This window comes from Antedon mediterranea, chromosome 7 (genome assembly GCF_964355755.1).
Source record: "Antedon mediterranea chromosome 7, ecAntMedi1.1, whole genome shotgun sequence".
Lineage (NCBI taxonomy): Eukaryota > Metazoa > Echinodermata > Crinoidea > Comatulida > Antedonidae > Antedon > Antedon mediterranea.
Window position 1 is genome coordinate 16,397,350 of NC_092676.1, and position 22,326 is coordinate 16,419,675.

A 22,326-nucleotide genomic window follows, 5' to 3' on the forward strand; every position below is an offset into this window, starting at 1 on the left:
CAATCCATCCGTAAATCCGTTTCCACGGCACACAAAATTAAAACCTGTTAATTTATCGTAGTTTTTTTCGCTATACACAAATCGTTTTACTTATATACTCAAACTGAAGGCCAGTATTTTGCATTTTGTGTTCGTAAAGTTCATCAAATTTTTCGGTTTGAGTCTTTGTAAAGTAATGTATCCAATCTCCAACTATTCCTGAAAAAAATAAATCATATCAATAATCATAAACCAAGTAAATTCTCTTCATAATACCATAATAACATTCATGTTATCAGCATGCTGATCTATATATACTGTATATATATATATATTTGTTAACTGTTTTTGTCGGTAGTGGCGGTAATTATCGCCGTTGGTTTTGATTGAATAAAATAAAAATACAATTTTAACGAAAGAGCGGGTAAAATATGAATCTGGAAATATTTTGATCGTTTTCTAAATTTCATTAGGTACTTATACGAAGATCTCTTTAAAAAAGGCAAATAGTCAAAAATGGAATATTAATACACTCTTTTTGGACAGATGGGACGCTTCGCGGAGGAAGTTGTAGTACAACCTTAAGCTCTGTCTACACTATCAAACTTTATGCGACAATAAAATTTGATGTGCCCATATATGATGGACAATATCATATCACTGCCATTAGTTGGGCATACCACTACCGTGGGAACATCACCAAACTAGTTTGATAGTGTAGACAAAGCTTTAAAAAGTATACACAATTTTAACTTTAACATTTGTATGTTTATATATAGTGTATATATATGGCACAGATCCCAGGTTTAATACAATTTTACGCCGTTCACAGAAAACAAGGTCACTTTATTTAAATTTTAATTACACGGCCTGCTAACAAGTAGACTACAACGTACGGTTGAACTAGTGCCATCAAAACCGTGTATAGTTTGTAATATAAAGTAATTGTAATTTAATATAAATTAATATATCTTCATAAATATTTAGCTGCTGTTACCATGCAACTACTAACCTTTCCTCATAAATGGATACGATTCAATGTTCATCAAAGGATGTTCTGAAAAGTTCACTTTACGATTTGATTTCATTGAGTCAAATGAACAGTGGAGAACGATGTCAGCAAGTTTTCCATCTGGAACTGGCCAACCCAAAAACTTGGATACTTTCAAAATAACACTAGAAAGATCCTTTAAAAAACATGTAGTAATTATTAATTGTGAGTAAAAAAGTAAGATACAATATAGTCACTCTTAAAGGAACAACTTTGTGAACAAAGCGTCCCTCACACCTGAGATATTTTATAATACAAGTAACAATTTGATTTAATTACTGTACCTAAACTGGAGCGGGGTTATGTAAATCTTCACCATAACGCACACATTGTAAATGTTATTATAACGTGATACCAACCTGATGCATTTCTTCATACTTGACAAACAAAACATTTTTCTGTGTACGTTGACTCCACCAGTAAGTATTCATTTCAAACCAGCTTCCATACACAACTAAAAATTAAGTGCTTTCTTTTAAATATTTTTTAAACAATTTAGTTTGCAATAACCAAGGCTATCTAGGGTAATATAAAACAAACCCCGAAAAAAAAGTAAAGTGAGGCCAGTCATTATGATTCAATATTTCGAACTTTATTTATTTTGGACGGTATTTCTTGACATTTATATTGATTTAATGGAAAACGCATTCTTAAGGCCAACTCAGACAGCATTACGATGAGGCCCGACGAAACGTCTTGACTCGTCGATGCTGTCTGAGTTGAATCCCGACAAGACGGTCGTCTCTAGATAGCGCCGGTCGTAATTTTTAAGTCGTCGCGAGAACTTTAATCATGTTTAATTTTCTCCCGACGAGACAACTCTTTGGACCTCGTTGTACTTCGCTGTCTGAGTTGGCCTTTATTCTATGCAAACAAAAGTTTTCTATAAATTACCGTCGCCAATACAGAAACTATGCAAGAAATCTTGCCATGTATATTTAGGTAGATCCACAACCCCTAAATGGAAATTGAAGTACGATACAGCTGTGTCTTTAGGATTTCTGCTAACAAATATAACCTGAAAAAAGAAAGAGTATACAGTATATAAACTAATAAAGTGGTGTGGTGGTAAAGAGTTACCCCTTCTGGGGCGGGTGTTTATTCTAGTGTACATAATGTTTCACAGTAGCACAAGCATATTGTTTAAAAACAATTTAAAATGGCATGGATCTTATTTGACATCTAGAAATTTGGAACTGAATGTTGTGTTTTTAACACAAACATTGCTGGTAGACTTATAACTACAAGCACAGTCAATTTACAGTGTTCAGCTCACGAGAACATCTATCTACTTCCTTGTTTCAACAATACTACAGGTCTACGTAATGTACAGGGCGTTTTTTCGAAAAACGAGAACAAGTATTATGATGATATGAAAATGTGGAAGCAACATGTACAGTTTGACACAATTAAACGAGTTTTTGATCTGAAATAATAAGCTTTTACATATTTAAAGTATCTTGGTCTGAAGCTGAATTGGGTTTTGAAAAATTAACATAAAGTTTTTGATCAATTCGTGTACGAATGTGGCACATCAGATGACCCCTAGTAACAATGAAACTCGACTGCAACAATAATATAATAATCTTCCAGTGTAGGTCTAAATAAACAATTATGAGCATGTGTGCATAAAAATGATGGAGTTGATGTCACCAAATAAGGGACAGTACTGTACTGTGTAGTAGGTCTACTGTTAAATGTTTCATATTTTATTATTTTTATATTTTAGTCATTACAAATATACACCAGCAATTTTTGTAAGTACAAATAAAACACACTTCATGCCAGTAAAATACATATATACCTTGGCTTTCTTGGCAAATATTTGAGGCGGTAGTTGATGTTTTTGTAAATGTGTTTTTAATAACCTAGGAGACGGTTGTGTCTTTGCTTTTATGTATGGCGCAATCTCGTTTCCAATTTGGTGATCTAGAAACATAAATCGTTCGCGCATAAAGTCTTCGTCTGCCTTTTGAAAATCACAGTTGTGTCTTAAAACCGAGACGATCTCCTGCATCCAAGTTGTTCCTAAGAAGTTTGAAGACAAAAATCAATTGTTCAATCTCTGTCAAAAGCTGTCAAACCAGAAGCTTCTGCTAAGCAACCTCATACGTTAGGCATAATTTGTTTTCAACTAACAGTTGACAGTAGGCCTACCTGATTTAGGATAAGTAATGACAACAACATCATCTGTACGAATTTCAAAGGTTTGTAGATCTTGTAACAATTTTCTGGAGGTAACTTGACGTCTGTGGCGAACGCCTCCAACAATGTGTGTATTCAGTTCGACGTCATCAATCTTTTTGGTTGAAAATTCCATGACTGCAGCAAAATTAAATATAATCCCAATAACATTTGTGCATAGGCCTACATGTTTGAAATTTTTAATACATTGCACCAGCCTAGTGGTGGAACCAGTTGTACAAGGGAGCTTCCTTTCCTCGTCTCTTAAAAACCGCTAAAAGATGTAAATAGGGAAAATGATTAAAGAAGTACATTGAGGCACCTTTTTATACTCTAGTTCAATGACGCTATGCATCGCTTTCTAATGAGAGCTGCTGCCGTACGGGAATTATGTATTTTCCACGCCATTTACCGTATTTCCATAATTATGCGTGATATTTAGATAACACGCACTTGTATTGTTGTAAAAATAAAATAGACATAAAATCTAGATATAATAAAAAAAAAAATAGATATAAAAGAGCAATATTAAATATTCTTTTATGTACAGGCCTAATATAGACCATAATTATAAAATTTGAAATAAAAATAATTATGCCCAAAACAAAATATCTATAGGCCTACCATGGGAATCATTCATTATTATTATTATTATGCCTCACACTTTTGGGTAAAATAATGTTAAAAGGATGCCTCGAATTTATTTACAAGACGTTATCATTAGCCTATTCCTCACAATTTTAGGATACCTCGCATACATTGTTAACCCTTGCTCTTTGCCTCTGTAATTGTACGTATTTTGAGACCATATTTGATTACTAACAGTAGCCCATTGTCCTGATGGTATAGCACTACTTTGAGTGCCTACAAGAATATAGGGTTGTTGCCAAACTTACATTATCCTATTAGTTTGGAGTATAATCAAAATCAGTGATATTCATAATTGGAATCATGAATCTATAGCAAGACGATTTTTGCTTACCTTCAACACCACTTGGAACACCAAACACAGAGTTAAACAAAATAATAATTTTATACGTAATGCAATATAAATCTGACAAACGTTTCGAATTCCAAAATAGAACCACACCTCGTAATTGTTTTCATTTATGGGACAGATGCTTTAAAAAAAAAACCATTATTTAAGTCTATGGTTATAAAAAAACTAGCCTCTGGATTAGGTCAACCGTTAAGCCACAGGGCAGGCACACCATGAGGTTTTCAAAACCGTTGGAGTAGTTAGTTTTTTGTGTTGACGCTTGCCCTAGTTTAATAATACGTTTCTAGCACTTTAATAATTTCCATTATTGGAAATGATAATAGAGGGTAAACGTGCGTGGCATGAAAGATTGTAATCAGCTTACTAATTCACCAAATCTCTGAGTATCTGTCTGTCTGCCCGGGTTCATACCTTTCATAAGCTTAGGTAACCTCTTTTCCAACACCATTCTAAATATTTACCACAGAGTTTAAACAGAAATCTGTGTATAGGCCTATTGCGCACAAAATATCCACATTGATTGTCATAATAAATCATTCAAAATGGTTAATCATTTACCATTACTTCAATAGATTCAAACATTAGTACTTACGACGGCTGTCTGCGTATTACTAGAGTGTGCTAGCTAAATAGCTTCTGTTGATTCTCGAAAAATACTCATAAATTGTTACCGATGTTAGTAGCCGAAACGTAGCAAAAGTCTGTTATCATGGTTTACCCACTAAAAAAAAAAAATAACTATTAGATAATGATATGTTTTTAGTATTTTTACAAAGTGAACAATGTATTTTATTTTATAAATTATATTATTCGAGATTAAGCGAAAAACATTGGCAATCATAACCGATGTCAACAGAAGCCGATGCAGACGATGTCAATTTTTGTCAGCCGAAGCGAAAACCGAATAGACAAACTCGAAGAACATCTGGCAGTATTAAATCTTAAAAATAAGGTAAAATCTGAATAATCCTACATTATAAATGAGAAAGCAGATATTCAAAAGAATGAAGGAATACCAAAAATGGTGTCTCTATTTTAAGCATAGGCTTATATGAAGACACAAACTCTTTGAGAGATAAGAATCCGACAGTACAATTATCTAAACCACCGCATCTTATGCTCAACATTTTCTCAGAGCTAAATATACGTGGTGTGCCGCAAACTTTAAATCAACATACTGATTTCGCCATGCAAACCCTAATAACTTCCTAATAATAATTATTAATAATTCAAGTTTATTGCCTTACAAATGAATACAAGTGAATGAAAATCATATAAAAAGTAACTCAGCCGCAGAATTGTAAGAAAACATACTAAACCCAATTCTAAACAACAAGAAATCCTACTAAAGACGTAGTGCGAGCTAATTTATTCAAAGCAAGGATTCTCGAAATTTGGTCTGACCACCATCATTTTCGCCCTTATGTTAGTGAAGAGTTTTCAGTTATGGCATGTTTAAAGGAAGGAAAGATGCAATCAAAGGATATATATGCCACCAATATTGTCCTCAAATAATTTATAATTAAGTTATAATTGGTGTCTTAAAGGAAAGGAGAATTAATCTAATAACATTGGTTTCTATTTATTTTTAACTAATCACACGGACAAGTACTATATTACAAAACCTGCATGACGAATAACACGGGTAAGATCAAGATCCTCCTTTATACGTAAACTGCCATCTGTTTCTGCCAAATCTATGTAGTTTCTATATGATGACTCTATGAGCTCATGTGAATGGTTACCCATACCCATTCATAGTGGTATTATTGGGTTATGGGTTACCCACAGCCGTTTGTGACTTTTTTCTTAGCGAGGCGATGCAGAAATCATTTTATATAAACAATAACTACTTCATGATTTCTGCATTGCTTAAGAATAGTTGCCTGCCGATCAAATCAAGCCTAATGTTGATGTAGGCCTACAGGGTATTTCACATAAACTCTAAGGTTTAAAATGTCTGTGAACCATGTATTGTGTTTTATTATATAATATTCTTAAATCCTATTAATATGCCCGTTCCGATATTATTGTTAAATGCTATGAATAAATGGAGTTATACGAGTCAAGCACATGCATTATTCATCCTCGGTAGTACAGTAGTTCGTAAAACCTGTTGAATTTAATTTTGACGCACATGTTTGTTTTCTTTTTTTTCTTCCTCAATTGACACATTGTGCGATTATTGCCAATTGTTTATCATAATTCATGTTTTTCTTGCTTTTCATAAATGGACAATGCCTTTTAATACGAATGGGGGAAACTAGCAATTTTTTTTATCAGAAAGATAGACAAAAGAATCTCGCTGTTACACACCAACCAAGTGGCCTGATAACATGTATATTTGGAGCCTGAGTAATATTTTGTTAGAGCATAGAGGATTCTCCATGGTCAGGCAGAACAAAATAATTGACAAACTACAAAATGTTGCTATAATCTGAACGTTATATAATAATATGTGGCAATTTGAATTGTTTTTAACTGTAACTTTAAAAAGTAAACACAAGTTTAAAGAAAACCCAAATTAAAACATCCGTTTTTTTCCCTTACAGATTTTACTACCCAAATATCTTAAACCATTTATATAGGCCTATACATTAATGTCAGGGCAAAATTCGATAAATCGCGCGTTACTTCTAGAATTTTTACTCACTGGTATATAAAGTTGGTTTGTACTTTCGGTACTGATTTTAAACAACTGATGTAACCATGTTTACTAATTAAATTGAGTTAGATAATTAGTTATTAACAATTAAAACGAATTTAATAACACAGTAAAGTGGTGCCCATCACAATTAAATGGTGCCTCAGTGAACTTTTATTGAATAAAAATAGTTAAGTGGTGCTCATCACAGTTAAATGGTGCCTCAGTTAACTTTTATTTAACAAACATAGTTAAGTGGTGCTCATCACAGTTAAATGGTGCCTCAGGTAACTTTATCTATTAAACACAGTAAAGTGGTGCTCATCATAGTTAAATGGTGCCTCAGTTAACTTTTATTTAATGAACATAGTAAAGTGGTGCTCATAACAGTTAAATGGTGCCTCAGTTAACTTTTATTTAATGAACACAGTAAAGTGGTGCTCATCACAGTTAAATGGTGCCTCAGGTAACTTTTATTTTAATGAACACAGTAAAGTGGTGCCCATCACAGTTAAATGGTGCCTCAGTTAACTTTTATTTAATGAACATAGTAAAGTGGTGCTCATCACAGTTAAATGAACACAGTAAAGTGGTGCTCATAACAGTTAAATGAACACAGTAAAGTGGTGCTCATAACAGTTAAATGGTGCCTCAGTTAACTTTTATTTAATGAACACAGTAAAGTGGTGCTCATCATAGTTAAATGGTGCCTCAGTTAACTTTTATTTAATGAACACAGTAAAGTGGTGCTCATCACAGTTAAATGGTGCCTCGGTTAACTTTATCTATTAAACACAGTAAAGTGGTGCTCATCACAGTTAAATGGTACCTCAGTTTACTTTTATTTAATGAACACAGTAAAGTGGTGCTCATCACAGTTAAATGGTGCCTCAGGTAACTTTTATTTATTGAACATAGTAAAGTGGTGCTCATAACAGTTAAATGGTGCCTCGGGTAACTTTATCTAATAAACACAGTAAAGTGGTGCTCATCACCGTTTAATGGTGCCTCAGTTAACTTTTATTTAATGAACACAGTAAAGTGGTGCTCATAACAGTTAAATGGTGCCTCAGTTAACTTTTATTTAATGAACACAGTAAAGTGGTGCTCATAACAGTTAAATGGTGCCTCAGGTAACTTTTATTTAATGAACACAGTAAAGTGGTGCTCATCACAGTTAAATGGTGCCTCAGGTAACTTTATCTAATAAACACAGTAAAGTGGTGCTCGTCACAGTTTAATGGTGCCTCAGGTACGGTAACTTTTATTTAATAAACATAGTAAAGTGGTGCTCATCACAGTTAAATGGTGTCTCAGGTAACTTAATCTAATAAACACAGTAAAGTGGAGCTCATCACAGTTTAATGAACATAGTAAAGTGGTGCTCATCACAGTTAAATGGTTCCTCAGTTAACTTTTATTTAATGAACACAGTAAAGTGGTGCTCATAACAGTTAAATGGTGCCTCAGTTAACTTTTATTTAATGAACACAGTAAAGTGGTGCTCATAACAGTTAAATGGTGCCTCAGTTAACTTTTATTTAATAAACACAGTAAAGTGGTGCTCATAACAGTTAAATGGTGCCTCAGTTAACTTTTATTTAATAAACACAGTGTGTTTATTAAATAAAGGTTTACTACAGTACTATACTATACTAGATAGAGCCTGTTGAGTGTACGCTCTACTCCTAGGAGTAAGTGTATCGGCGATCAGGCAAGACAAGGGAATAAAACTCAATAAAACTAGATATAATTTATAAAGTTTCCTTAACAATTACTAAAATCGACTACCGACGCAAGAAACGAAAGAGTTATTATGAAGGTTATTAAATAAACACAACACGGAAAGAAAAAACATACGAAAATTACACACACGGTGCTATCAGCGCTATACGTTGAGGTGATCTTTTGATCTTCTTGAAATATGAATATGCAAATTACCTGCTCATGTATAATAATTACCATACTTAAAGGGTACCTCTATAGCGTCTACCACCACCTGGTACGCGCGGCACGCTGAACATCCGGTGATTCGGCTCTAAGAAGAGGAATTTTATTTCGGCCTACTTGATAATAATACAATTATTATTAATGTATGCTTATTGATGGACATTCGTCTATTAATTTAAACAACCTATAGGCCTAAGTGAATATTTTATTGCCAAGGAATAATTAATTAGTAATTACCGTAAATCTTCTAATTCTAACCCTGGGTTATTATTATTTATTTATTATTTATTTATTTTATTCATTTCGGCAATAAACATAAAATAATCATTACAAAAAAAACATAATATATATATATATATATATATATATATATATATATATATATATATATATATATATATATATATATATATATATATATATATATATATGAAAAACAAGACACGAGGCCGAGGAAAGACAAAAGCATTAAACAAACGCTGTCACCGGTAAGGTGTGTCTCTCCAACACATAAATAACAAATAACAAGAATATATACAAATATAGTAGACATATCATTTCATTTAAAAATTTAAAAAGTTTCTCTCCGACATTTAAAATATAGCTTTAGAGATAATTTAAAATTAATAAAAGAACCATTAACAAAAATATCACGAATCTCATTGGGTATGGAATTCCAAGTTCTAGTGAATCTGGTCGGGATGCAAAATTTTGACATATCATTACTGGAGCGAAGATGCTTGAAAGTGAGAGTATCATGACGATTATTAACTATGAGTAAATTATAAATAATAGATCTTTGATGATAAAGTAAAACATTGCAAACAAATAGAACAGTATAACAATCTCTAATAGCGATTGTGGATGGGATATCAAGAGTGTCTAGTCTCCCCTCATATGACTGTTCCTGACGACGTTGATGTAAGATCAACCGGGTGGCCCGTCTCTGGATTTGCTCAATCATTTGAATTTGACATATGCGATAAGGGTACCACACCTCGCAACAGTACTGTATATGAGGGAGGACTAGACACTGGTATAATTTTAAAAGAACGGGTGTAGAACAACCACCAGCAATTGCTCTAACAAGACCCAGTGTTCTATTACACTTATTTACAACCTCATGGACTTGTTTAGACCATGACAAATCATCGGATATGTACACACCAAGAATTTTCAGATGTTTAACATGTGCAATAACCTGCTCGTTAAGTACATAGTCATTAGAAGATGGAGCTCTCCTTCTATCGATAGACAAGATGTTACATTTAGTAGGGTTTAAAATAAGTTTGTTTAAAATTGACCATTCAGAGATTTTGTTAATGTCTCTCTGTAAGGAAATAAAATCACAATAAGAATAAACTGCTTTACTAATAAATGTATCGTCAGCATATTGGTACGGTTTATTTTCCAAGTGAAGATTTAAGTCATTCACGTAAATGTTGAACAATAATGGCCCCACGACTGACCCCTGGGGGACACCTGACTTGACTAAACACCAGTCAGATTGGACACCATTAAAAATTACTCTTTGCTTACGACCAGATAAGAAAGAGTTAATCCATTTTAATAATACACCGCCAACACCATACGTTTTTGAAAGCTTATTCACCAGAATGTCATGCGAGATGGAATCAAATGCCCTACTGTAATCAAGAGCCACGACATCAATCCGTGGTGCCCCATTATCTAAAGCCTTAACCCAGGATGTTGTAGCCTCAGCCAAGACTGAGGAACAAGATTTTCCTGGAGTAAAACCATATTGGCCATCAAACATGAGTCCAAATTCGTCCAGATGAAGACGGAGTTCATCGGTGACAATACTCTTGAGCACCTTTGAGAACAAAGATGTCAGTGAAATTGGTCTATAGTTGCATAGATTCTTTAATTATTCTTTAATTGTTTTTTTAGAATGGGTTACTATTAGAAGGGGTTACTATTAGAGTAGTGGGTTACTATTAATCTTAAATTAGGCACCTGAAAAAAGTAACCCACCCCCAATAATAAAACAGTACGAATAAACAAATTTGGTTGAACTCTAACTATATTTTATAAACTCAAAAACACTCAATCCTCCTGGGTTATTATTATAGATTGACTTATAAGGTGGTTTACTATTAGAAGGGAGGTTAGTATTAGAATGTGGGTTACTATTAGAAGATTTACGGTATCTGTAAATTATTCTTCGCAAGGTAAGGTGAATGCAACGCCTAACTAGGCCTAGGCAGGCTTATTAGTATTTACATTAAAGGAGGCCTAGCTACACCCGATTCAGTAGATATTCAACTTATATCAACAGATATCGCCGTTTATATCGGTAAAATATAAGATTTGACATTTCCTCGGGGGAATTATATTTTGTTCAAGGGAATATATTTCCTGAAGCGCGTACCTCTAAGCAGGCAATATCTGTTATTAATAGCTGAAAACCGGTTGAAGAGCTGAAGCACAGCATCATAATGTTGAAAACAGTGCGATTTTCTTTGAAAAATACTATTTTGATAGATTTAATATACGTTTATACAAATATATTGATTTGCGATGAATGGAACATTCCAAATTAGTTGGTTTAAGTAAGCAAATTTATGGGCCCAAAATCGGTCTAGGTCACCGGCGTACCAGTTTTGGCCACCAAAATCAGTTCGAGGGACCATTTATGGCTGCCAAAACCTGTCCAGCCGGAGCTTTTTTAGCCAAAACTGGTCCGGCCTGGATAAAATCGATCCGGGCAGTAGGACTGTGTTTGACCGCCAAATATGGTCTGGTCTTACAAATATATGGTGCGCAAAATGAGTCATAATGTATATGTCATTCAAAAAAGGTCATGATTAGCCATTATTAATATTATTTAAGACTACGGGGTTTCATTTGTTACTTTAATATTATAAATTAAGCCTGTTTTTTTAATTAACATTATTAGTAGCAACTCATCAATAATTAGTACTTTTGTTTATAGGCTTTTTGTGTACAATATATCTGGTTTTAATCCACTTTGTTCTTTTGTTTTAACATTATTCATTCCTCCATGATGTTAACAACAATTTAATTCATTATTGATTTATGGTTAATCAATTCAATACAAACATTATAAAACAATTATACCAATATTGATTAGGCCTAGGAAGAAAAAAGGACTCATCATCATAAAATAACATTTTGGGCCCGAACCATATTTGTCGTGACAGGCCCTTGGAAAATAAACTTAAAACCTTAAGATATAGTATTGCAATACTTTACAAATACTGTAAATATAAGTATTAAATATAAAAGTATCAAATCGCAAATGTTTTACTGTATTTAGTGGTATTATTAATTTTATAGGCCTATAAAACATATAAATATTTTGTTACTGAGTGGATAAAGAATATATTTAAACATTGTTCTTCTTTGTACCCATCCTTTTCCCATCCCTCAACCCTAATGTTACATACAAAACACAAATTGGGTTTGTTTAAATGAGTCAAAAATTTGGAATCATTTTGTGACAAGTTTCTTTTTCGGAAGTAATTCCCAAGGTGCTAATTTTAGTTGACTACATAAATCATCGTGTCTATTTATTCGATTCTGTAAATGACAATGTAGTATAGTCCTGCGGTACATACATTTGAAATCGCCAGTTTTTTTACGCTGAAATTACTGTGTATTCGAGAACCATCTGTGGGCACGACCTAGATGGTACACGAGCGAAGCTAATTGCCTACATCCATTAATTGAAATTGTTTTTCAACTACTAGTTTGTTGATTGGTAAAGTATACCGACCTTTCCTCGACTATTTGTTTCAATGAAAATAAAATAATATTAGATATCCCTACATTCAATTTTATAGCGAAGTTTTATAATCAAGGCGTGACAGAGCGAGCGTCTCAATGGAACAGTCCTAACTGACGCTATTAATATACACGACATTGTGGCTTACTTTAAAAGGTTTGTATCGTTAAAATTAGAATTGGCAGTTTTACCAATGAAACTTGACTGCTGTAGATTTACTTTTTTAAAGATTTTTTAAATCATGAAATTCGACGCAATTCTTGAATGCATTGGTAGTTTCGGAACATATCAGAAGCGTATACTTTTCAGTGTTTGTCTGGTATGGCTTCATTGCTCTTTTCATCAATTCGGTCAGGTTTTCTTAGCAGCTAATGTTGACTTCTGGTGCACAACATCGGAGTTCGAAGAGCTAGAATGCCCGGCATCCTGGAATCTAACAGAAAACCGATGCAGTGATGCAAAGTACTCTTTTTTGGCGCCCAGTGATGGCGAAGGCTGTTCTAAATTTACTAATGTTACAGTTGATACGTTTCTAAGCGGAGGAGAGCCAACCGATGGCTGGCCTGTTGGCTCATGCCACGAATGGGTGTACGATACACAGCAGTATAAATCAACAATCATACAAGAGGTAAAAGAGTTAAAACTAGTATTTTATACTATTCATTATTTTCTGATAAATCATTCTACCATGGGTATATGTCGATTACCTACTATTACTGTTTATACCAAAGTTACGAAACTTGACGTTCTGTTCTGAAGAATCTGTTTTTAGATTTACACTTTTTTATCTTCGGCATCAATTCTAATTTTTGTTTAATGTATCTTACAATCTTTTTGCTTTTGATTTAAATAAGAGAGATTTTGGTAAAGTAGCAGTTTTGTTTTCGGAAATAGGCCTTGATGTAAATTACAATCATTGAGTATTTATTTATTATTCAATCTGTGATTAAGGTTTGGAATTTAGTCGGTGCTTTTTCTTCTTAATTACTATGTTTTGTATTTATCATAGTGGAATCTTGTCTGTGACGACAAAACAAAACCTGCAATCGCGCAGTCAATTTTCTTCTTGGGTGTTTTAGTTGGATCATTCTGTATTGGTGCAATGGCAGACAGGTAGGCAGTTATAGTTAGAACTATAAATTATTGGAACTAAATAGATAATTTAAGACATATTGAATTATTAATGTCACTTTTATACATCTTTATTTGTTCATGTTTTGAAGGCAATACATCTTTAACGATTACATTTTGCTTATTTAGGTTAGGTAGAAAACCAATGTTCTTTGCGTCATTGGCAACACAGTGTATATTTGGTTTTGCTACGTCATTCTCCACTTCATACGCCATGTTTACTTGCCTAAGATTTGTCGTTGGAGTCGCTAATATTGGAGTTTTTATGAATGCCTATATTCTATGTAAGTTTTTTTAATAATAACTTTAAGATTATTTTGTAACATCAAGTTGAACAGGAACTGATATACCGGTAGCATAATGTTGAATAAACAACATTTATCTATTTGGTCCAGTTCAAGCCACAAATACACCTTCCACATGCGATAATTGTTGGTCTTTCAGGTACTGAATGGGTTGGACCTTCCTATAGGAAGTACGTAATTGTCTATTCATCGACATTGTGGGCAGTTGGTCAAATGGTTTTGGCTTTCTTGGCTTTTCTGATCCCGAGATGGCGGATACTACAATTGGTAATCTCACTGTGGGGTGTCGTCTTTTTAGCCTTAATTCCGTAGGTTGATTTCATAATTAAGGCTGCCAAGTTGATTCATACAAATCATACACCAGGTTCCTCTTCTGAGCCAGATAACTCTCTCTATTCCCGTGCTAACGGTTCTTTACTAATTACCAAAGTACAAAACGTTAACTCGTACACACTTTCTCTCGACTTTCATTGTTAATCATAGGCTTAGGGCCTACAACTTGATAGTTATGATTCTTTGTTTAACCATCGTAACGTTTGAAAATAAATTCCAGTATAATATAACTATCGATATTCCACGACATAAATTGTTGAGTTTTAATCATGTCCTACCTTGTCAAATCTCTAACGGTACTTGACCTTTTGTCCCAATATTTTTGGAAAACATCTTAATTTTATAGAAGAAAAAAAATCATTGGCATGGTTCTTATTGTAATTTGTTTAGTTTTACACCAGAATCTGCAAGATGGCTAATCATGGAAGGGAGATTGAAGGAGGCCAAGGCTGCAATTGACAAAGCTGCTAAAACAAATTGCATTAAAATGACGCAAAACATCTTCGAGGATGATGCTGATGAAAGTAATGAGGTAACTTTAATTGGTCATTCTTGAATACTTATGTCCAGTTATGTAGTGAATGAGTATAAGATATTTGTGCCAGATGATGTCTGTATTATTAAAATAAGAAATGAGTAAGAATCGTACGTAATAAAGAGATTAGAATATGCAGGCCTAAGGTATGAGAAAGAATTTGAATGTTGTAAATGATGAATAATACAGTATAATATTATTATAAAAATGAGAAATGTGTTGGAATGGTAAGGCAGAAATATTTTTGTTTTAGATTTAGGACTAATTGAACGTTAATTAATTCAAATATAAAAAAAGTGAACATTTTTTATTTAAGTCACTACCAAGAATTTAAAAAAAAGGGATGGGCAAAGTTTTGTTCCTTTAAAAGCCTTAATGTTATATGTTATTACAAATACTGTAGTTGGTTCATGAGCAAACAATAACCTATGACTCGACGCAAGTTTTGAAAACGGCACGTAGGCATACGGTACTGTATTTGGCAGAAATGCGCATGCAAACATTTTCCATTTTTGCTTAGGCCTATTTATTTCTTTGTCATATTGAATATCACATTGCACATTTAGTATACAAATAATTAATTGTTATTGGTTCAATGGTGATGCTATTTTTTATTATCACCAAAATGTAAATATAATAATAATATTAATAATAAAAATCATTATGGTGCCATGGAGATCATTGATTATAATATATTATACAAAGGGCTAGCCCGAAGCTCTGCTGTTTTTTCTGGCTGTTTTATTTTATCGCTTTTTGCTTACTTTATTTTCATTTCATTTCATTATTTATTTGGTCTATTTGAGTGTAATTATACATTTAAAAAAATTAAAACTGGGGAGAACATGGTCAACCTAAGATCCAGCCAGTGATACCCACAGCATTGTCCTTTTTTCAGTAATTTGCTTTTAGATTTATATATAAAATTGTTATATATTTTGTTTTCCTACAGGATCAAAAACCCAAGGGAAACAATGCAATCGTTGGTCTTTTCAAAACTCCGAATATGCGGCGAAAAACACTGAGTTTGATGTTTGTGTGGTAGTTACTAATATTTATCATTTATTAATATCAAGGCAATTAAATGACCTATTTAATATTCATATTATGATACTCATACTATTATATTGCTTACGATTAAGATTTATATCTGACAAATGGACGTATATTCTTATCTTTAATTGGCTTCAACAAAATTTCATTAAGATCTACGTGACACCAAAATCCGTACCATCCAAAATCCGTACGTTTTGCTTTAATTCAAAACCCTCCACTTTCAATATACATTAATCAAAATGAGCGGCACTTCTTTGGGGAAAACAAAACAATAAAGTGCATATAGTACACACCATCTGGTTTTATGCATTTTAATGTCAAAATGAAATGTAATGGTACACATAAAAAAAAACTTAAAAGAACTGGTAAATCTCAAATATTGTGTCTATTTCGATAAAATTTGTTTATAAATATTGGATTAACACATTTTTCAGGTTTGTTGCCAGTTTTGTTTATTATGGTCTAAGCTTGAGTACATCTGGTCTTGGAGTTAATGACTACCTTGCATTCTTTATTGGAGGTGCCGTCATCATTCCCGGCAGAATCCTGCTCGTATTTGCACTGGACATTATTGGCAGACGTCACTCCTTATTCTGGTCAATGTTGATTGGTGGGATAGGCTGCATTCTTACATTATGGACTCGTGAGTGTACAGGCCTACTTTTAATTGAATTGATTATTGGTGGAAAAGCAGGAGATCAATCTCCTTTGCGGGTAGGCCTACAGCTACATTCACTTTCACTGAAGGCAAGTCGGAGCCGTTTGTGTGTTAATGTAACATGCTGCGAGTCTTTGCGTAATTGCATTTTAAGAGCCTTGTTACATACACCTACGCTTAGGGTCTACCACCAAGAATTGTCACAGTATGAAATGCTAACGTGATAGATCTTAAATTCTTTAGTCTTATAATGGGATTCTCTGTAGGTCTATTTTTATCCAGATTTCAGGCCCAAATGATGTTACATGTATTATTATTATTTATATTGATTATTATTATTATATATATGATGTATTATGTTTAGGTTTATTTCGTATGATACCGAATATGCCTATGATACTAACATTATACACATATAGCGTGCTTCTTTTACGTTACGCCAGTGATTAACATACGTTATGCTAGACTGAAGTCCAATATGTAATTTTGTAATAATATATAATATTATATATATTTTGTTTACAGCTATAGGAACATGGACAATTACTACCGCTATGATTGGAAAATTCTGCCTCTCTTTCGCTTTTTCAGCACTGTATGTCTTTTCAGCTGAATTGTTCCCAACACCTGTTAGGTAATAAATTGTTTATAATGTGTAACTAAAATTATATGACGTCAGAAATACAACAAGATACAGTTTATTAGATATATTTTTATTTATTTGAAATACTTCACCTTTAGAATTCTGGCACTCACGAAACTATGGTGCAGTCAAAATTGTAAAAACTAAACAAAGTAGGCTTATAAAGTACATACAAAAACTTAAAATCTACAATTTTACCAAGTATTTACGAAGTGTTAAGCAACATCATGTCAACGGGGGAAACTCTGCTGAAGAAAATGGGAATGTTTTTAGCTACTAACCAAGCAGCTCTTAAAGTAGTTCACAAAGTAACAAATGTTGAGAGATTCCTCATTAATTGCAATAATCGAATCTCCGCCTAAAATATTCATTATTTATTCTCAAAATGTATAATAAATGTGCCATGGCTGTTGAGTACAAGATCATTAGTAGAATGGTTAATTTTTCCTTTCAAATGCATTAAAATTTAATGATCAATCGTTAGGCCTATACAAGTTTGTTTCATCGAGTAAATCTCTAAATTAAGAAAAGTTTTCATTTTCAATACGAATTTAGGTATTTATGTTTAAAATCATTCAAATGAATGAACATTAAGACCACGTGTGATCGTTCATAGCGTCAAATAATGTAACTCTAGCTAATTCATGTAATTGAGATAATGGAACCCAGAAAGTTCGTCATCTTCTTGGAGAGTAGGCCTATACCTTATAACTTTATAATATAATTGCACCTTCTTCATAAATATTTCATGGATGTACTATATTGCAATTGAAGGAATTACAATGGGTTTCCACAATATGTTTCCATACACCCGATTATAGTCATCAAGGTTAGCTATGATACCTTTTTTATAATTATTTTATAAGCCGGTCGCTCTTTTCTATTACATGTCATAATAATTTTTTTTAACTTTTTCAGGAGCACTGGTTTAGGACTATCATCAACATCTGCTCGAGTTGGAGGAGTTATTGCGCCACTAATTCTAGAACTGCAACGTGTATGGTCACCGTTGCCGTATCTACTATTTGGTTGTTTGAGCATTGCGGGTGGATTTCTAACATTAACCCTTCCTGAAACCAATGGAATGCAGCTTCCAGAAACATTGAAAGAAGGGGAGGATTTCAAACTGAGTAATTCCAGAAGCAACAGAATTGTTTAGTATTTAGCCTAAGAAACAACTAAAAGCAATACAGTAAGAGGGTATTTTTGGGGTTTTGAAATTTGTTTTCTTTAGGTATAAACTTATGGTCGGAGGCTTATAATTTGTGCATATAATGCAAATAATATCCATCTCTTTTCGCGAATCTTAAAATAATTTAGGCCTAATAACATGTCAACAAAACGCGTAGAATAAACATTTTGAAAAGAGCTTCAATACTTTAATTACATGTGTTTTTTTCTCGTATTCTAAAAGATTCAAAGTTGCATAGAAAATGGATAGAACTTTTGTATATATAATCTCATGTATACTTTTACGTGTGTTAACTAGTACGTATCAGTATAGCCATAATAATGTGTTGTTTTGTAAACTATAGTAATCAATAATATAATAATGTCTACAGTCTACATCCAATAAATCCCAAAACATAATCCACATGTATTTTAAGAGACACTATATGTCAACAAATAATTATTAGTCCTCTCTCCATGACGGTTGTCACATAATGCTTTGTATTATTTTTTATTGTATTTATATGTTTCATATGGACAGTTTGTCTGAAATAAAGTTGAATCGAATTGAATTGAATTGAATTAGGTGTTCCCAAAACAAACACATTGCCTCTTGATAGCTGCTGGTAGTGAAGACATTGTCAACATAGGTAGTATACAGTTACTATAAACTGATTTATAATAATATCTGCTATTGTAATAGATTGAATTAAAATGTCATTTATCTATCCGATGACTAAACGGAATAAGCTCATCGTAGTTCTTAGTTCTATCATTCCAAAAGCACAAGGTTCCCCTTAAAATTTAAATGAAGTAGGCCTACATATGGACAATATCAATACGTTACAGATATATTGTCCCTTTGACTAATTCCAAAAACATTAAAAAAAAGATTTCGAAAAAAAAGTGGGAAAAGTGGGTCATTTTGAAGTATCATAATAGTTATTAACTTTCACCAAAAATTAGTCGAAAAAATCATTTAACTGAAATACAGACGTTTTTTTTGTTAAAAAAATAACTTTGACTTCCAGTCAACGTTTTCGATCAAAACATATAATGCAACGCGTTTGTTTGGCTACTCTTTTTCTATATTAAAAAGTAAAAGATTCCAAGGTGGACTTAATGAAAGTGAAAATATATTTTTCTATATTGTATGAGTCAAAGATGCTCTCCAGATGGAATACGGTACTAAAATGAGACCAATGAGACCGAGTCATATTGCACTCAGTCACTCATCATACTTTATTTCTAATGTGTTACTTATATAAATTATGTTTATTTTCTATGAACCATAAATTCCGAAATAAAAGATTTAGGCCTAATCGAATTGAATTATAACATGTTGGTTTTCAAGTATTGCAATTTTCACAGATATTTGCTTGTTATTTATGGCTATTTGCCTATATCCTGATACAGCAATTGAACAGCAATTGTCTTGCCTATCGTTGGTTATAAGAAGGAAGGCCTATAGCAATTCTACAGTTATTGGTTTTTAAGTACAGTATAGCAATTTTCACAGCTATTTTCGTACTATTTATGGCTATTTGTATATCCTGATATAGCAATTGCACAGCTATTTTCGTACTATTTATGGCTATTTGTATATCCTGATATAGCAATTGCACAGCTATTTTCGTACTATTTATGGCTATTTGTATATCCTGATATAGCAATTGCACAGCTATTTTCGTACTATTTATGGCTATTTGTATTTCCTGATATAGCAATTTTCACAGCTATTTTCGTACTATTTATAGCTATTTGTATATCCTGATATAGCAATTGCACAGCAATTTTCGTACTATTTATGGCTATTTGTATATCCTGATATAGCAATTGCGCCGCTATTTTCGTACTATTTATGGCTATTTGTATATCCTGATATAGCAATTGCACCGCTATTTTCGTACTATTTATGGCTATTTGTATATCCTGATATAGCAATTGCACCGCTATTTTCGTACTATTTATGGCTATTTGTATATCCTGGATATAGCAATTGCACCGCTATTTTCGTACTATTTATGGCTATTTGTATATCCTGATATAGCAATTGGACCACTATTTTCGTACTATTTATGGCTATTTGTATATCCTGATATAGCAATTGCACCGCTATTTTTGTACTATTTATGGCTATTTGTATATCCTGATATAGCAATTGCACCGCTATTTTTGTACTATTTATGGCTACTTGTATATCCTGATATAGCAATTGCACAGCTATTTTCTTGCTATCTATGGCTATGATATTTGTATCAGTTTGCTACTTATTGCTATGACCAATCCTGCGCATGAGTGTCATGAGAGTGATTCGACACATTTAGCCACCTTCCCGACCACCAATCAAAGCCCCAAGAGAACAAGATATGGATGGGAATTAGATTTATTTTAACTCGGAAAAGCAGTAACAGTAATACTTTACAAATTTAAAAATAACAAATTTTAAAAATAACAAATTAGAGAACAAAAATATATAAACAGAAACCTTAATTACATTTATGCTAAGAGTACAAAATAAATTATAAATCAAACCAATAATTGTTTTAAGTATTTGAATTTGTGGCATTTTGCATTGGTTAATGTGTAATTGTTTTATGGTTCCATATGTGGAATGTACCGATTTTTTTTCTTCAGATTTTTGTGTATGACTTGATTCAAGATCGTGATTACTTTCATAAAATTTATCATGGCGCCCTCTACATCCGCCGACTAATTGAAAAGTGAGGTTGTAAGTAAATTATTGTACCATATGGGTTTTGCGGCCGGGAGTGGAAAAATACAAGAACGCAAAATTCGTAACATCACGCAAGAACGCAAAATTCGTAACATCACGCGCGTGTGTCTAAATGATCTCATGGAGATACAAAAATAAAATAAGCAAAACGCTAAAACGATTTAAAAAAAACCAAAACAGTCAGAACTAAAAATGCATAACAGTTAAATAGTTTAAAAATAGACGTGATTAGAATTTTATATCGCGTTGTATACTGCATATTAATCATTTTTAAACAAAAAAAATACTGGTGGTATTTTTATTAGATTTACAAATGTGAATTTAATTTTGCATATTTATCAATCTATGAATTGATTTGATTTTAATTTATTTGGAAAATCATCATAAAAAATTTATACAAAGTGATAACATAAATTACGGACATTACAAATACAGTAATACATTTATAACAGATTTTCTCTAGGATAGACCAAAAAGCTTATCAGCTTATTTTCATTGGGATCCTTTAAATTTACTATTAGTTGGGTGGTAAACAATAACTAAACAAATTAAATAAAAAGTTAAGAGTTTTTAAATTTTTATAATAGGTAGTTAATAGGCCATACTGTTTTGAGTAGATTTCAAACCAGATTACCGGTGTGTCGGGAGTCTTTTTGTTTAGTTTTAATTTTTCTTCCGGAAATCCTGCATTTTTCATTTTTTTATTTCTCCTTGACTCTTGAATACTGGGCCAATATATCATTAAATTATGTAAAAATTAATTGTAGTAATGTTTTTATTACAAAAATATTAAAAAATCAAGCATTTTTCAAAACAAACATTAGATAACATTTTGTGTACATTATAATATTATAAACCTACAACTTATAGTTTGATTTGATTGTTTGCTGATACAGTACAATACTAAATGATATCTATATTTCAATAATATTGCTTATGTATTAGTAGTACACTATTCACGAAATACATTGTTAATTTAACAATCTGAGTCATACATCTCATTGTGAACGGGTCTAAATGCATATGGTGAAGTAATTAAAATGTTTTATCCTTCTATCTCCTTCACAATTATAATCTGTCTATTAGTCATCCTCAGTGTATTGGGGTGTGCCTCATACTAAAGGCGGTTTGGTATATTCATAACAATCAATAACCTCGTAAATAATTTTCACACGGCACGT

The 22,326-nt window shown here is 32.5% G+C and overlaps 3 protein-coding genes across 3 annotated transcripts; 1 reads left to right on the plus strand and 2 right to left on the minus strand.

The window, feature by feature from the left end:
• Positions 1 to 70: 70 nt before the first annotated feature.
• On the minus strand, positions 71 to 2,969 carry LOC140055447 (sulfotransferase 1B1-like). Its single transcript, XM_072100786.1, has 5 exons — positions 2,835 to 2,969; positions 1,925 to 2,048; positions 1,390 to 1,484; positions 992 to 1,166; positions 71 to 198 (listed from the first exon to the last, which is right to left on the minus strand). The coding sequence occupies exons 1-5, from the start codon at positions 2,967 to 2,969 to the stop codon at positions 71 to 73; spliced, it is 657 nt and encodes a 218-aa protein (XP_071956887.1).
• Positions 2,970 to 4,890: 1,921 nt separating this feature from the next.
• LOC140055448 (uncharacterized) lies at positions 4,891 to 10,585 on the minus strand. The gene is made up of 3 exons (XM_072100787.1): positions 10,337 to 10,585; positions 9,896 to 10,138; positions 4,891 to 4,935 (listed from the first exon to the last, which is right to left on the minus strand). Exons 1-3 carry the CDS (start codon positions 10,583 to 10,585, stop codon positions 4,891 to 4,893), a joined length of 537 nt encoding a protein of 178 aa, XP_071956888.1.
• Positions 10,586 to 12,690: 2,105 nt separating this feature from the next.
• On the plus strand, positions 12,691 to 20,423 carry LOC140054133 (organic cation transporter protein-like). The gene is made up of 9 exons (XM_072099015.1): positions 12,691 to 13,205; positions 13,587 to 13,690; positions 13,838 to 13,992; positions 14,153 to 14,321; positions 14,737 to 14,878; positions 15,834 to 15,922; positions 16,372 to 16,580; positions 17,121 to 17,229; positions 18,157 to 20,423. The coding sequence occupies exons 1-9, from the start codon at positions 12,819 to 12,821 to the stop codon at positions 18,395 to 18,397; spliced, it is 1,605 nt and encodes a 534-aa protein (XP_071955116.1). The 5' UTR covers positions 12,691 to 12,818; the 3' UTR covers positions 18,398 to 20,423.
• Positions 20,424 to 22,326: the final 1,903 nt, after the last annotated feature.